This window comes from Phoca vitulina, unplaced genomic scaffold, assembly GCF_004348235.1.
Source record: "Phoca vitulina isolate PV1807 unplaced genomic scaffold, GSC_HSeal_1.0 scaffold21, whole genome shotgun sequence".
NCBI classification, from domain to species: domain Eukaryota; kingdom Metazoa; phylum Chordata; class Mammalia; order Carnivora; family Phocidae; genus Phoca; species Phoca vitulina.
Genome location: NW_022589724.1, coordinates 31,127,368 through 31,143,841, shown reverse-complemented (window position 1 = coordinate 31,143,841; position 16,474 = coordinate 31,127,368). Strand labels below are relative to the sequence as shown.

At 55.1% G+C, this 16,474-nt stretch overlaps 1 protein-coding gene across 2 annotated transcripts in view; it reads right to left on the bottom strand.

Moving 5' to 3' along the window:
- The window catches only part of COL5A1 (collagen type V alpha 1 chain), a 151,232-nt gene that overhangs the window by 113,809 nt on the left and 20,949 nt on the right, over nt 1–16,474 (bottom strand). For both annotated transcript variants that reach the window (XM_032418758.1, XM_032418760.1), the window contains exon 2: nt 557–724. In XM_032418758.1, the coding sequence (XP_032274649.1) occupies nt 557–724 (168 nt within the window). The remainder of the gene's footprint in view (nt 1–556; nt 725–16,474) is intronic.

The window sequence follows — 16,474 nt, the reverse complement described above, 5'->3', positions numbered from 1 at the left end:
AGGACACAGGCTCAGGTCCTGCCACCCGGGACACAGGCTCAGGTCCCGCCACCCAGGACACAGGCTCAGGTCCCACCACCCCACACCCAGGACACAGGCTCAGGTCCCGCCACCCAGAACACAGGCTCAGGTCCCACCACCCCGCACCCGGGACACAGGCTCAGGTCCCACCACCCAGGACACAGGCTCAGGTCCCACCACCCCACACCCAGGACACAGGCTCAGGTCCCACCACCCAGGACACAGGCTCAGGTCCTGCCACCCGGGACACAGTCTCAGGTCCCGCCACCCAGGACACAGGCTCAGGTCCCACCACCCCACACCCAGGACACAGGCTCAGGTCCCGCCACCCAGAACACAGGCTCAGGTCCCACCACCCCGCACCCGGGACACAGGCTCAGGTCCCACCACCCAGGACACAGGCTCAGGTCCCACCACCCCACACCCAGGACACAGGCTCAGGTCCCACCACCCAGGACACAGGCTCAGGTCCTGCCACCCGGGACACAGGCTCAGGTCCCACCACCCGGGACACACACACACACACGCCTCTTACCAGGGTACAGCTGCTTGGTGGGTGCACTGAGCTGGGCATCCTTCGTGACTCTGTAAGCGACATCTGGACCTTTGGAAGATCTCCGCGTGGCACAAAAGCCTGTTGTCTTTGTTATTCCATCAGGCAAGTTGTGAAAATCTAGGACCTTCAGGAGATCTGCTGGCTGAGCTGAAATGGCAAAAGGAGGTGGGGGGTTAGCCCCAGGCAGGAAGAAAGGGCACACAGCACAGACCACCTGCCGGGGAGTGCACGGAGGGCTGAAGGGAATGGGAACCAGCTCAGAACCAGCTGTGACCAGGGGCTCAGGGGCGCGGAGTGGCCCACTCTGAGAAGTGCCCACGTCCGGGTCCCCGGAACCGCGCTCCTGGCCCAGCTCCTGCCGCGGCCACACACCAGGAGCAAACTGTTGCTCGCTGTGCCCCTTGTGGCCTTCCCCCCCCCAAGTTTGCAGACTTGGCTTCTCCACTCTGTCATCTTCCACTGGCAGGTGCTGGACGGGTCCGGCTCCCAGACACCCTTTCCCACCCCGTCGTGGGAAAGCCACCCAAATGCAAGCCGCGAGGCTGGTAGGACCCCGCTGCTGATGGGAGTGGCTGCAGAGGGAGGGAGGTCTTCCGGAGCGGGACACTGGCAGCTTGTGGGTTCTGCCGTGCGGCTCTGGGGTCGGCACATCCCGTGTGACCAAGACGGGAACCGCAGAGACCGTTGGCGCATTTTATCCCCCATAGTCACCCGATTAAAATGTGATTTCCCCATCACTGTTTACAGCAAGAGCCAGTTTCCATTTCCCCCAGAAGACCTATGCCTACAAGGTAAAACAGTGCAGAACCAAGGACAAGGGAGGAGCAGATCAGTACATCCCTTCCAGAAAGTTCCAGACCCTCCATCGGGGGCTCCTCAGAGAAGGGCAGCAGGGCCTGAGGGCATTCCCATGGAAGCCAGGGCACTTTCTTCAGCAAGAGCCGGCTTCCCCGCGCCCATGCCTCCTCCTTCACATCGGGAAGAGCGGGGACCTCCAGACTCTGAGGACCACACGCCTGGGATCCACACACCTGCCCCAAACAGGTGATTTCATGGGGAAAGCTCCCATTACTACAAACAAGAGGCCCCACTGGTGCCGGCAGAGAAAATAAACTCCAACTTGGAGTCAGAGTGTCAGGCCACGCGAGCAGCAGGTGCCGCCCTGGGGTTTTGGGGATCCCAGTGTCCAGCACCCACCTGCCTGCAGGGTGGGGGTGGGGGTGGGGCTGGGAGTGGGGACTGGCCCCGCCCCCACCGCCGGGCACGTGAGCCCCACTGGGCCAATCAGGGCACAGCACCTCCCTGTCCCAGGTGGTTGGTTCCCCAGGTGGGCCCCAGGTGGCCTGACAAAGCTCCATCCTGGGTCTTTTCTTTGGGAAAGAAGAATCCTCTGTGCTCTGCTGGCCCCACACATGGACTCTGAATTGGGAGCTGCAGGCAGCCCTCTCCTGGGAGGGAGAGACAGACTCCTGCCACACTGCTTGAGCCCCTGGATCAAGCCATGCCTTAAGAAGATGCATCTACATTAGCCAGTAAGTTTGTCCTTATATTTAGGGCAACTCGGGTGAGACTCTACCACCTGCTACTATAAAACCAGCACCCACTGCAGGGGTGACAGAGAGGCTAACAGCAGGCTCTTCAGCCCCCCGGCTCACCGGCCTCCCTCCCCAGAGGGCTGACTACATGCCTGAGACTCACTCGAGAGGAAAGTCCCACATTGCTAACAAGCGTGGAGGATCTGGAGGTGAGAAAGGAGCCCCCCCCGCCACCAGCATCGGTTTCCCCTTCTCCAGTCCTGGGAATCCTGCAGCCAGCTGCTGCGCCCAGAGCTCAGCATAACCATGGGGGGCACGTGGGGACCCTGAAGCCTGTGCCCCCTCCCTGCTCATCCAGCAAGGCCCTGACAGAGGCCCGTTGCCCAGGAGGGCAGGCCTGGAGCAGGGCCGGGCCGTGGCATTCAGGGCCGTGGACGGTGCCCTGGCAGGTGCAGATGGCACCCTGGGGACCACCCTCCCCACACCATGACTCGCTGGGATGGGGAGGGGACAGGAGCCTGGGCCAGGCCCTGAGAACACCATGCTACCCAGATCCCAGAGTTCTGCCCCCAGCACTGTCATTTCTACAACTCAGCTGTGCTGCAGAAACCCTTAAGGAAGGGACAGCGTGGGGACCCAGGACACTCCTGGTCCAGACTGACCTCCACTCATGGACAGAATCATGGCCTCTTGTGGCCTCTGTGATCTTCCGGGGTGGCTCTCGGCTCCTACCCAAGGCCCGGCCGCCACACAGGGTAGTCAGCCCCTCCTCCAAAGCACTCGGCACCGGTGACCCCTCCTACGGGGCCCCCCGCAGCCCTCACCAGATGCCCGTCCACCTGACATCAGACACAGGTGCTGGCAGAGGCCAGGCCTGGACTCGGGCCGTGGGAAGAGATGGGCCGTGCCAGCCGCCGGCTCACCTGTCCCAGTGACACGGCCCCAAGCTCTGGCTCATCTCTGAGACTCAGTTCCAAGGCGGGCAGTGGCCAGGGGAGGGATCAAAGATCCCGGCTGGGGTTTCTTGGGCTTGCATCCCACTAGCTGGTGATGCTCTTCCCAGATGGGCAGCTTGCACACCTGTTTTCTCGATTGCTGATGGGAGAGAGCTGTTTTCCAGAAGCCTCAGGGACATGTTTATAGGCCTCTGCTAAACAAGTTGAAAAGGCCACCAGGCCATTCAGGCCCAACGCCACCCCTCCTGCCAGCCAGGGGCTCCCTGTGCCAGAGCTAGAAAATATTTTTCAGTTCTATAAAAGGTGTGGGAAGGGCCTGGGAGGCCTCTGGCAGGACAGGACTTTCGTGGACTTCCCTTCCATGGACACAGGAGCCTCCTCTTCGAAAGGCGGTTTCTTGGGAAACCAGGGCACTCGGCGCCTCTCTCAGCGTGAGAACGGCTGAAAACCACTCCGCGGACACCCCGGCCGGCAGCGGGAAGCCTCGGGGGGCAGGCGGGGTCCTAGCACTGGCGCCATGTGCCCACGAGGCAGCGCGAGGACCCTGGAAAGAAACGCAGGGGTGACAGCAGTGACCCTCAGATACAGAAGCAGGGATCGACCAACTGATCTGCCGGCGAGCAGGTGCAGGGGCGAATGGCCCAGAGCAGGACGAAGAGGGACCAGAGACACATCTTACAACTGGCGGGCACACGGCTGGGGGCAGTGTGTCCACCAATCCCACTAGGATCACCTCTGCCACCCCCAGAAGCACGTGCCACAATCACTCTGCAAGCCAGCTGCCCGGCGCCCCTCCAGACCCGGAACGGCGGGACTCCACGCCACCGGGGGCCGCCGCCCCCCATTTCACGGCTGCAGGACACGAGGCACCAAAGCAGCCCCCATCGGTGACCGCAGGGCCCTCGTGGCCTGACCACCAGCGGGTCACACAGCTACCAAGCCAGCCAGCCTCCAGGAGGCAGCACACGGCCCCACCTTCTGCATGAGGCTGCCGCGAGTGTGCCGGCCTTGGGCTCAAAGTCCTCTCCTTTTATATTTTATTTTATTTTATTTTATTTATTTTATTTTTTTGCTCTTCCCTAAAAAAGCTCCACGTATTCTCAAACACTTGCTATGGGCAAAGACTGCGTCTGAAGCCCTGGCTCTGTCCCTCCGCGCTGACGACAGGATGGCTTCCGGTGGCCTCCGGGTTGTGGGTTATCAGAACCTGCTCTCCGGACCTGGAACCGTAACGTGCCTTCGGATTCCACCAGGCCACTCATGACCAGAGCCGCCATGGGAAGGGACCTTTTCCTCCGTCCCCCGAGTCCTGGGGCCCCTAGGCCGGAGCAGTACCCACCGCTACTCTGCCATCAGGGTGTCCTCACCAGTGCCGTCCTGTCCACCTGCCAGATCTCCAGGACCCTGGGTCCCTTCTCAGGTAACAGGCTTCCAGCAGAGCCCAGGCCCGGGGCGGGATGAGCAGGGGCATCACAGCACCTTTACCTCGTCAGGTGACCATCAGCACTGTGCCCCACGGTGATGGGCTCCAACAGCCCCTGGGCTTGGGGATCTCTGGGGACAGGTGCTGGTCTGGGCTGGGCTCTCTCCATCCCGTGCTCACCTGCTGATGGGAGGCCATGGCCCTCCTGTGACAGGCTCAGAAGACTCAAGACCCCAGATTCCAACAGGGCTGCTGGGCGGTGTGAGGCCCGAAGCCCGCATCCTCAGCACCCAGCAGGAATGCTGCCGCCCCGCACCCTGCAGGGACCCCCAGGCCTCCATGGCTCACCCTCCAAAGGCCACAGCCCAGCCCTGCAAGCAGCAAGCCCCCTCGACAGAGACCAGGGCCCAGTCCCGCCAGGTGTCTGCAGGGTGCCGCGTGAACCTAATGCGATGAGCCCAGAGGAGAGGGCGGGAGGGGAGGAGGCGGCCTGCACGCTTCAGGCTCAACATCGTCATCGCCAAAAGAAAACATGAGAGTTCTCTAAATAACCACTTTCAAAATCCTCAGAACTGTCTGGTTTTAGAGCTAGAAGGGACCATAAACAACACGGGGCTAGGGCCCTTTATTTCGAAAGTGAGCAGGTGTGGAGAAGGGGAGTGACCATCCCAGGATCACAGAGCAGACTGGTGCATAGCGGGGGCCACGACCCAGCCACCCTCAGCTTCTGATCCACGCCAGTCCTGACAAACGGCAGGTGACACACGGAGCTAACGACGGGGTCCCCGGAGCACAGCACGTTCACCTCCGACCCATGTGCGGTGACCTTGCTGCCCTCGTAGATGCGTCCTTCCATGAGCAGAGGTAACACCCCTGTGTCACGTCCCTCTGCTCTCCTGGGCTGCAGACCTCAGGAGGACCCCGCCGTCCTGGCGCTCAGGGGATGCTCCCGGCACCTGCCACCGAGGGCTGCCCCGGTTCCATGTCAGCGGAGCGCCACGTGGCTACCCAGGCAAACACACCTGCCCTCACTCTGTCCTCTCGAGTTCCCTCCTCTGCTTCCAGAAAGGACACACCGGCAAGGGGGTGGGCAGAGGCCCCTGTGGCCCAGGGCTGAGGCCCTCCCACCAGCGCTCCGTGGCCCCATCAAGGAGGCCAACCCAGCAGGTTGAAAAAACAAACAGGCCTTTGGAGGCCGCGACTGAAATTCTTCTTCAGTGACCAAACTATGGGAACAAAGCAGAAGGGCAGGGGGTGGCCAATGTGCTGAGGGCCTGGGACAGGCCGTCTCCAAGTGCTTCCCCTCCCCCACCCCAGGGCTGTCACCTCGGGGCAGGCCAGGCTCGCTGCCGCGCTGGGAACACCGGTCCCGGAACACCCTTCAGTGGCTCCCATCACCGAGAACTGACTCCTCTGCCCACATCAGGGCCCGGTCCTGCCCGAGAGGCCCAGTTCTCACTGGCTGCCGCCCCACCAAGGCCACGGCATTGCACGGACCACTCCATCATGGTCTCTGAGAACAGAGTCCCGGGCTTGTGCAGTGCACAGCATAACCACCCTGCTTAAGCCCCCAGGGACCCCCCCAACATGGCCTCAGCACCCCTAGGCCCCACTCTGGCACTTTTGTGGCTAGAGGGGGCTGGATTCGAGCCTGGCTCTACCCGCCCTGCCCTGTGGGCCATGGAGCATCCCGTGCAGGAAAGGACACGAGGGGGCGCCTGGGTGGCTCAGTTGGTTAAGCAACTGCCTTCCGCTCAGGTCATGATCCTGGAGTCCTGGGATCGAGTCCCGCATCGGGCTCCCTGCTCAGCGGGGAGTCTGCTTCTCCCTCTGACCCTCCCCACTCTCATGCTCTCTCTATCTCATTCTCTCTCTCAAATAAATAAATAAAATCTTTAAAAAAAAAAAAAAAAAAAAAAGGAGGAAGGGACACGAGGACCTGCCTGGCCGGGAGCTCGCAGCTGGCTGGGGCTTGCTGTCCCCATCCCTCCAGCTGGGACTCCACCAGCCTTCCCTACAACATCCCTGACCACCTGTCAGTCTCTGTCTCCCACGGGGACGAGCCCAGCATGGGTCTCGCAATGCTCGACATCACCGTGCTCATCAGTTACTTCTGGCCTGTTTCTCAGTTTCTAAGGCAGAGCTCAGGGCCCACTGACACGGCCTCCTAGGGGATGTTTTCTGCTGAAGGAGGCAGCTTTGTTGTGCGTGACTGTTTGTGCAAATCATTTGTGCAGCATCTGTCTCCCGGACTAGACAGACAGCCAGGACAGGTCCACCTGATGCCGCCTCCCCGGGGGCCTCCAAAGGCCCTGGGATTAGGGTTTGGCAGACGTGGTTCTGGTCCCAGCTCCCCCAACCACCAGCCCCGTGGCCCTGGGGAAAGTGGGCTCCAACCCAGAGCCTCCCTGCCACCATCTGTGAAAGGGAAGGGACACAGTGAGGAGTGACCAGCACTGGGATGGGGGGTGGGCGTGGGCCTGGGGCAGCATCAGCCTGAGATAGGACTGCTGAACAATGCCAAGCACCTCCCCACACCCCCCACACCCACCCCCACAGTGCGCGGGGAGGAGGGCAGGGACGGTGGGGAGCAGGACATGCTCCCCGGGAGTGCTCCTTCCGTGAGCCCACACGGGAGCCTGGAGATGGCGAAGGGTGGCCCGAGCCTGCTCCTCACTGCACCTTCATGGAGGCATTTTGAGGGTGAAGGGTCATCACGGCGACGGGAAGGATGAAATAAGAGCTGATCAGAACTGAAAGCCTGAAGGTATTCCAGACAGCGAGGAACAGAGGTGACCTCGAGCCTGTCACAGAGCCCATCAGCAGGTCAGTGCCAATTGCAGGACGCCCCCCAGCCTGGCCTCACTCAGTCGGTGCACACACCAACCCCTGAGTTCTGGTTTATAAGCAGGATGCCCTCAGCCCACACACCCCACCCCCCCAGCTGCTGGGAAACGCTGGCCACCCTATCCCTTCTCCATCCTCCTGGGGCCCAGAAGCCCCCCAGGCCACAGCTCAGCCTTGGGAAAAGCCCCAGGGGCCATCAGCTCCTTCACAGGGGCCTGGCTGGCCTTTTCCTCCCAGCAAATGCCCACGGCATTCCATTCCGCTGCACTTGTCACCCTGGAGGGGTGACACTGAGCTGTCATCACGGGTATCCAGCTGCCCAGCAATGCCCGGGAAATGGGGAATCGGTGAGGGGATGATAGCCGCCAGGAAGCACAGGCTCTGCAAGCCACAGGAGAGCAGCAGGTGGAGAGGGAGGTTCAGCCTCGCTGAGCAGGCCCCAGCTAATACCCCTTCCCCAAAGGGCCTCCCAACAGATGACACACTGGGGCTGCAAGCCAGTGCAGTGAACCTGGTGGGAGGGGAGATAGGGGAGCAGTATGGGCCTGAGCACCCACTATGCGCCTCCATGACCTGGGGAGGGGGTCAGTTGAGGCCCTGGGCGCCCACTGTCTGCCTACATACCCTGGGGAGAGGGCCAGCTGAGGCCCCGAGCACCCACCATGAGCTTACGTACTCTGGGGATGAGGCAGCTGAGGCCCTGGGCGCCCACTGTGTGCCCACAGGAGCACAATATTCCTAAGGAGGGCCACAGTTGGGAGGTAATGCTCCTGGTCTGCACCATGAGAGGTGGGACTGGTCTGAAACTCGCTCCCTAGGCTGGGACCTTCGTCTTCCACCTCTGGACACCTGGCATCTCCACATCACCCCACACTGTGGCCGAATGCTGGCCAGGTGCCCTCCCGGGGCTCAAACATATGTATGTGCCACAACCTCGGCCGAGGGCACCTACACAGAGTCCAGCCTGTGACCTTCCAGATGAGAAGGGGACCTCAATACACACACACACGTCACTGGGAAGAAGTCCCACTACCGGCAAGGCCTCCCATGAGGAATGGCTGGCAAGGCAGAGCACATGGGAGGGAGTCCTGCAGGAGGAGTGGACAGGAGGGCGGCGGTCCTATGGGAGCAGAAGAAGCCCCTCAGGTTTGTCTGGGGCCACACGAGGAGGTAATCCACCCACCCAGCAGGGCAGCACGGGGACGTCCATCAGGGCACAGCCAGGCCTCACAAAGCAGGCTCGGCTCCTACCTTGCCAAAGACCGGACTAAGACTCCAGCACCCTGAGGAGTAGAAGCAAATGTCACAACCAAGGAACAGGAGGCATCTTCCCGCCAGCCTAGGAGGAGGGAACAGAGCAGGGACAGGGGTCCTGCGGCCTGCTGCAAAGATGGCACGGGCTAGAGGAGGTGGCCTGGGCCGTGCGGGCACGGGCGCTGCCAGCAGGAGCCAGTCCAGGAGCGGAGCCCCCAGGCGTGATGGAGAACCAGATGATTAATCTTAGTTTCCTCGGAGGTAATTTATCTCCTTGTTCTGGACAAGAGGGGTGGGGATGGCACCAAGCGCCAGATTCCACCCGGCTGGGGTTGGCTGTTTGCAGGGGCAGGCTCAGCCCACCTGCTTCCAGGAGGCCCAGAGGGTGCACTGGCTGCCATCAGGACAGCTGGGGTCACACTGGCAGGGGGCCCCCTGCATCCACGGCCTCGCCCAGGCCCAGCACCCAGGGAGTGCTCAGGGTGTGTGCAGAGAAGGGCAGGTGGGCATGGGCCAGAACTGCACCAGCCCCAGATCAGACACACAAATGGCTTCGTGAGATGGATGAGTAGTACCAGTCACTGGGGTGCTATGGGGCCTCATTCATGCAGCAATATTCTCTGGGGTCTACTGGGAATCAAGCACATGTGGAAGGTCTGCATCATTTCTGCACTAACCCTCCCAACATTCCAGAGTCCGGGCAAGGCCTCGGCTGCACTGGCCTGAGCATTTCCAGACCACTGGCCCCCCACCCTAGAGGTGCACACGCTTCCTGCATGTGTGTGTGGGGGGGGTGGTTGTCTTTAGGACTCAGAACTAAATAAACTGACATACCATGGAACCAGGTACTAGCACACCCCAAAACCCACAGCAGCTCCACCACACTGAGCCTCAGTTTCCCTGCTATAAAGGGGGTATAATAACAGGACCTGCCTCTCCTAGGAAGCCATGAATGGTAGCCAAAGTTAGTAGACCAACAACACGGGATTCTCAGGCTCCTTCCCTCCCTAAAGAGTTATTATGACAAGTCAAAGTGGCATCTGTAAGAGACCCCTTTGCTTAATGAAGCTCAAGGAGAGCAAGAGGCCCCACCATAAACTGTGACACCCCAGCACCACACCACAGCCTGCACACCATGCCCTCCCACCACTGGACTAGCAGGAGATGCCCCAAGGGACCTACCATATCCTGGACTGTGAGTTCCTTGAGAGAAGGGGGTTACCCATAATCACAGTGAGAGGAGAGAGCTTAGCCCAGAGTGGATACATAGTACAGTGAATGGATGAACCAGCCAACCAACTAACCAACCAGCCAGCCAGCCAACTAACCAACCAGCCAGCCAGCCAACTAACCAACCAGCCAGCCAGCCAGCCAACCAGCCAACCAACCAGTCAACCAGCCAACCAACCAACCAACCAACAAACCAACCAGCCAGCCAACCAACCAACCAGCCAACCAACCAACCAACCAACAAACCAACCAGCCAGCCAACCAACCAACCAACCAGCCAATCAACCAGTCAACCAGTCAACCAGCCAGCCAGCCAACCAGCCAGCCAACCAACAGCCAACCAATCAACCAACCAGCCAGCCAACCAATCAACCAACCAGCCAGCCAACCAACCAACCAACCAACAGCCAACCAACCAACCAACCAGCCAACCAATCAACCAACCAGCCAGCCAACCAGCCAACCAACCAGCCAGCCAGCCAACCAACCAGCCAACCAACTAGTCAACCAGCCAACCAACCAACCAGCCAACCAGCCAACCAACCAGTCCACCAGCCAACCAACCAACCAACCAACCAGCCAACCAGCCAGCCAACCAACCAACCAGTCAACCAACCAACCAATCACCAACCAACCAACCAGCCAACCAACCAGCCAGCCAGCCAGCCAACCAACCAGCCAGCCAACCAACCAACCAACCAGTCAACCAACCAACCACCAACCAGCCAGCCAACCAACCAACCAACCAGCCAGCCATTAAACAGAACTAACCAACGTACAAGTGAAGGAAATGTGTGTTTTGTGGACTCTAGATAAATCCAGTGAGGGAGGAAACTCTTTGTGGAGACAATTTCACAGCATCCCAATTAGGACGCACACACACATTGACCTGCCATTCCCCCCATTAGGGCTGAATTCTTCAGAAACCTTGCAAAGGTGTAAGGACGTCCAAGGCAGAGTCATTTGTAACAGCAAAGAATGGAACCAGGTAAATGCCCACCAGGCGGGAGCTGGTTAAATAAACAGGCTGTGGGGTATGAAATCCCCTGCAGAGGCTGGACAGGAAGGGGCTGGTCTCGTTGGCCTGACCTGGGGCAGACAGCCAAGACATGTGAAAAGAGCAAATCACAAAAATATTCACAGAGCGCCATCCCTTTCATGTTAAAATAAATAAAAGCTGTCTCTGTAACCTGAAACCATGTCATGTAAATGCACACACAGAAAGGCTCAGAACAATACCCACCAAAGAGTGAGGGGCTTCCATCTGGGCAGGGGCCGAGCCCTGGTAGAGGGTGAAGGGGGATGTCTGCTCATCTCCCTAAACACTTCCACTTCCGAAAAATGCTTTAAGTATATATAGCCACACAAAACCTGCATACTTGTATTAACAACCACAACAAAATACCCAAACACATTTTTTAAGTGTGGCAGTTTTAAAATGGCCACAGATTCTTTAACACAAGTGCCCATTAAGAGGTGGTGTGTATGTCCCTCCCTTGAATAAGGGGGTTCTGTGACCACATGACCAGTGGGGGCAGTGGAGGTCCCAGCTTGAAGCAGCTTGGAATAGTCTTTCTGGGAACAAGACTCCATGCTGCGAGGAAGCCCAAGCAGCCCCTCAAGGGGCCCAGGTGAAGGGAACCCAGGTCCCCAGCCAGCCCCAGTGGAGCAGCTCAACCAGACATGGGGGGCAGACATAGGGTCCCTGTCCACCGGCCCCACTCGCAGCCTCCCGAGCCTACTAGGATCGCTAGAGCAGAGGACTGTTATTAAGACAGTAAGTTCTGGGTGGTTGTAAGGCCGCAAAGGACAATCACAAGAAGCCAGCAGCAAATAGGGGCTGAGATTTACGACAGCAATACTCCTGATAGATGCCTATGAAACTCTTGCAGCGAAAAAGGAGGAAAACCAACAGATAAATCATGTTCGATGTCACTAGTCATTAAATAAACCCAAATTAAAGCGAGATTCTTTTGTCACCCATCAAACTGGCAAACTTTTTTTTAAAGTACTACATTTTGGCAAGGACGCAAATTCTCATTCAGTAGAGATGGGAGCCCAAACGGACACCTTCCAGGAGACAGGGTGACACTGTCACATTTGCGTTCACTCCCTCTGCCCAGTGGGAATTTACCTCCAACACCAAGTGACGCAAAAGTATAAAAATTTAAAGACCCTCGCCACAAAGTCACGTGCAAAACCAGAAACATTGAAAGAAAGTAAATGTTCCACCCGGGGGTGGGGGGGGGGGCAATTAAACATATTATTGTACATCTGAATACCAGAATATCATACACTCATTAATTTATTGTTATATTAATGTTAACTAATGTTACTAACATTTAATTAAGTGATCACTAATACTAGTAATAAAGGGATATTCAATCATCTGGGGAAATGCTCCCAGGTTTTCTTTTTGTTTATTTTTTTTTAACATTTTATTTATTTACTTGAGAGAGAGAGCATTAGCAGGGGAAGGGTCAGAGGGGGAGGGAGAAGCAGGCTTCCCACTGAGCAAGGAGCCCAATCCGGGGCCCAGTCCCCAGAACCCTGGGATCATGACCTGAGCCAAAGGAAGATGCTTAACCCACTGAGCCACCCAGATGCCCCACTTTTTTTGTTTAAGTTAGGGTTTTGGAGGTATAATTTGCATGCAGTAAAATTCATTCTTTAAAACTCATTCTTTTAAGTATACAGCCCAGGAGTCTGACTGATGTGTGGTCTTCTGACCACCCACCACCGTCACAATAGAAAACATTTCCATCACCTCAAAAAGCCCCTTGTGTCCCTCTTCCACCCCCAGCCTCTGGCATCTATTTTCTCATCTTTTTTCTATAGTTTTGCCCTTTCTTGAATGCCATGCGAATAGAATCATATCACATATGGTCTTTTGTGTCTGCGTCTTCCACTTAACATAACCCTTCTGTACCCGCATAGCTCATGTGCCCACTCTGACTATTGCTGTGAAGGACTCCACTGCACAGGTCAACCACAATTTGCTTCACCATCTCCGCACTGGTGGGCACTTGTGTTGTTCCCAGTTTGGGGTAATAAAGCAGCATGTGAACATTCACACGTGTGTCTTTCCACAGACATAGGTTTTCATATCTCTTGGGTAAATGCGTAGGAGTGGAATTGCTGCGTCCTCTGGTAAGTATGATTGACTTTATCAAAACCTGCCAAACTGTCCTCCCAAGTGGCTGCACCAGCTTGCATTCCCCCCGATACTGTACGACAGTTTCTCCACATCCTGGCCAATGCTTGTGTGTGTGCCCTGGTACCTGCTTGTGGTTTTCATTTGCATTTCCCTGTTGACTGCAGCTGTGAAGCATCTTCCCATATGCAAATGCACCATTCATACATCTTTTTTGATGAACTGTCTGTTCGACTCTTCTGCCCAGCTTTAAATTGGGTCATTTATCTTTTCACTGTTGAGCTATATAACATTCCTTTATCTCTTCTAGATGTGTTTATCACATATGTGTTTTGCAAACATTTTACTCCAATCTGTGGCTTACCTTCCCATTTTCTTAACAGTGTCTTTTGAAGAGCAGAAGCTTTTAATTAGATCAAGTCCAATGTGTCAAATTTTTTTTATGGTTCATACTTTTTGTGTACTTTCTGAGAAATCTTTGCCTAACTCAAGATTTTTTAAAAAGGGTCTTCTTTCTTGTTGTATTCTTTATAGTTTTAAATCTTACACTTGCATCTATGATCCATCCTAATTTTTATGTATGATTTGAAGTAAAGCGTCCAGGTTTATTTTTTTTGCAAACGGATGTCTAATTGTTCCAGCACCATCTGTCCACAAAGACTACCCTCTCACCACTAAAATTTCTTAGCACCATTGTCAAAAATCATATAGGAGTGTGGCCATTTATAGACTCTCTTCTGTTTCCTTTCTCTGCATGTCTATCTTTATGTCAACACCAGAATGTTTTGATCATGAGAGTTTTATAGTAAGTCCTACACTCACATAAGAGGAGTCCTCTAAATTCTTCTTCTTCAAAATTCTTTTTGTTATTTTAAGTCCTTTGCCTTTCCGTATACATTTCAGGATCATCTTGTCCATGTCTACTTTTCTAAAATGCCTACTGGGATTTTAACTGGCATTGCACTGAATCTGTAGATCAGTTTTGGGGGAAAATGATACCTTCACAATATTAAATCTTCTTGTCCATGAGCATGGTATACCTCTCCAACTCTTCAGACCTTCTTTAATACCTCTAAGCAATGTATTACAATTTCCAGGGCACAATTATCTTGTCAAATATATCTCTAAGTGTTTCATATTTGGTTGCCCCATATAGTGGCTGCTTAAATTTCTATGTCCAACTGTTCATCTCTACGCTCTAGACATACTAAGTGACTTTTTGTATTGACTTTGGCTCCTGTGACACTAAATTTACTTATTACTTCTGGAAGATTCTTTTGTAAAGTCTTTAGAATTTTTAATGTGTTGACAATCATGTGGTCTGCAAGTAAAGACAATTTCACTTCTCCCTTCCCAATATACATGCCTTGTATTTCCTTTTCTTGCCTTATTGCACTGTCTAGGATCACCACACAATGTTGAACAGGCATGGTGGAAGCAGATGTCCTCGCCTTGTCCCTGACCCCAGGGGGGGAGAGAATTCAGTATATAGATTTTACATCAATGTCTTTTATCAGGTGGAGGGAATTCCCTTTTACTCCTCATTTACTGAGATTTATGCATATTTTAAGTTGAAAATTATTACAAAGTGGCCTGCAGTCCCAATTTTGTAAATGTAGGCATGGAACAAATACTGGAAAATAAATACATCAAAATGTTCAGCTGGTAATTTATTTGGCTGCATGAATAGAAACCATCACCAGGATCATGGTGTAAACAAGGAAGGGATTATGGTTCATTTTTATTTTCCTCTTTATACTGTTTAGTAGCTTTTCACATTTCTATGATTGGGGTGGGTATTGCTTTTATAACAAATCAATGGAATAATAAATGCCAATTAGTGTCCCACAGGAAATGGCATTATGATTAAATAATTGTCCTCTCCCCATGTCCACCTAAAACTAAACCTGCAGGACTGTCACAGATCTTTTCACCATTGCCTTGATGGTGGGCAATTTTTAACTTCATTAAACAAAACTGTGTTTGCACTTCCCAGGGATGTGACATCTCCCGAGTCTGACATTTGGAGTGGGCCACCCCACACCACACAGCCTCACAGGGCCTCCCTTGGTAAGGCCTGAGTCCAGCTCACCCCTGCCCTTCCGGACTGAAATGTGGACAAAAGGCAAGTGTGTCTGCTGACTCACTGGTTTTCCAGCACTGACACTGGTTGGTATCTGTCTTGAAATTCTCGTTGGAAGAGACAACTTTAGAAACAGAGGAAAATTAGCCCTTGGAGATGGTGTCACACCTATTATGTCACAAAGCAAACAATGTGCTAAGTGAAGTTAAGATGAATATTTCCTGTTACAAATTAAAGCCAGCGTCTGTCCAGTCAAGGCCGGCACACCCGCCTGAATGCTCCTCACAAGGCCCAGATGGAACAGCTTCCAGAGCACAGCCGCGGAAGGATCCCGGGGCCGTTTTGTTGGTTCTAGGTCTCCGGTGCTGAAATTATGTTATTCAATTATGTGATCCAAGTAAAAGAATATTGCATTGGGTCACTCTGACCTTTGGAGAAATATGTTATGTCACTTCGCCCAGGACCAGAAGGTATTTTTCAATCACTAGAGCCAAGCAAGTCTTCAGAACACTCTAACTATGACTCAAAACCAGCCACATGGACACAAAATGAGCACAGAACTGTGCAAAACCGCTCAGCTCCCCTGAAGGAGGCATCATGAACTGGTGGCAGAACTCAGAACGGGCCTGCACAGCCATTGCCCCTGAGTCTACACCACCAATCCCGCTGAACTCCCTGGGAGGGTTGATGAAGTGGAGTTCCAAACCCTGCCCCCACCACTGCAGATTCCATGCCCACAGGCTCAGTCAGCAGCCCCAGACACTGGCAAAGTACAGGAGTGGACAGGGCTGTGCGGAACCCACTTTCACTACTGGATGGTTCATCCGCAAGGATCCAGCGAGGATACTGCCCAAATGAAAGCGGGCCCTTCCCTTCACCCCTCAGCCTGTCCCTGCCCAGGCTAGCCCACTTTCCCACCCACCCCTGTGGCACCCCAGACACCAGCTCCAGCCCGCCCCCCTCACCGGGGCTCCAGTGCACACTCATTCCATGTGACGGACTGGTGGGGAGGGAACCCGGGAACCCTACAATCAGCAGGGCCTGATATCACCATCTCCTCAGTGGGCCACAGCAGGGACTCAGCAAATGCACAGACCGCCAGAGAGAGGAAGGGGAGCACAGGGGACACAGTGAGCATCTACTGATTGTCCATTTGGTCCCAGAAGATTCCCTTATGTCTTCTAAGTAGGAGGAAACATCTCAAGCTCTGGATGCACGTGAGTCATAAGTGTTATTAATAACCCACTTCTGAGGGCAACGCCGTGGGGTAGGAAGTACTGCTCTGTTCTCCAGATGAGGAAACCCAAACCCTAAAGACCTAGGCAGCCCAGCCAAGTCCCGGACCTTACATGACAGCGCCCCGCTGTCCCCCAGAAGCACGAGGGGGACAGTGACCGGCTCCCGGAGGGCAGGCA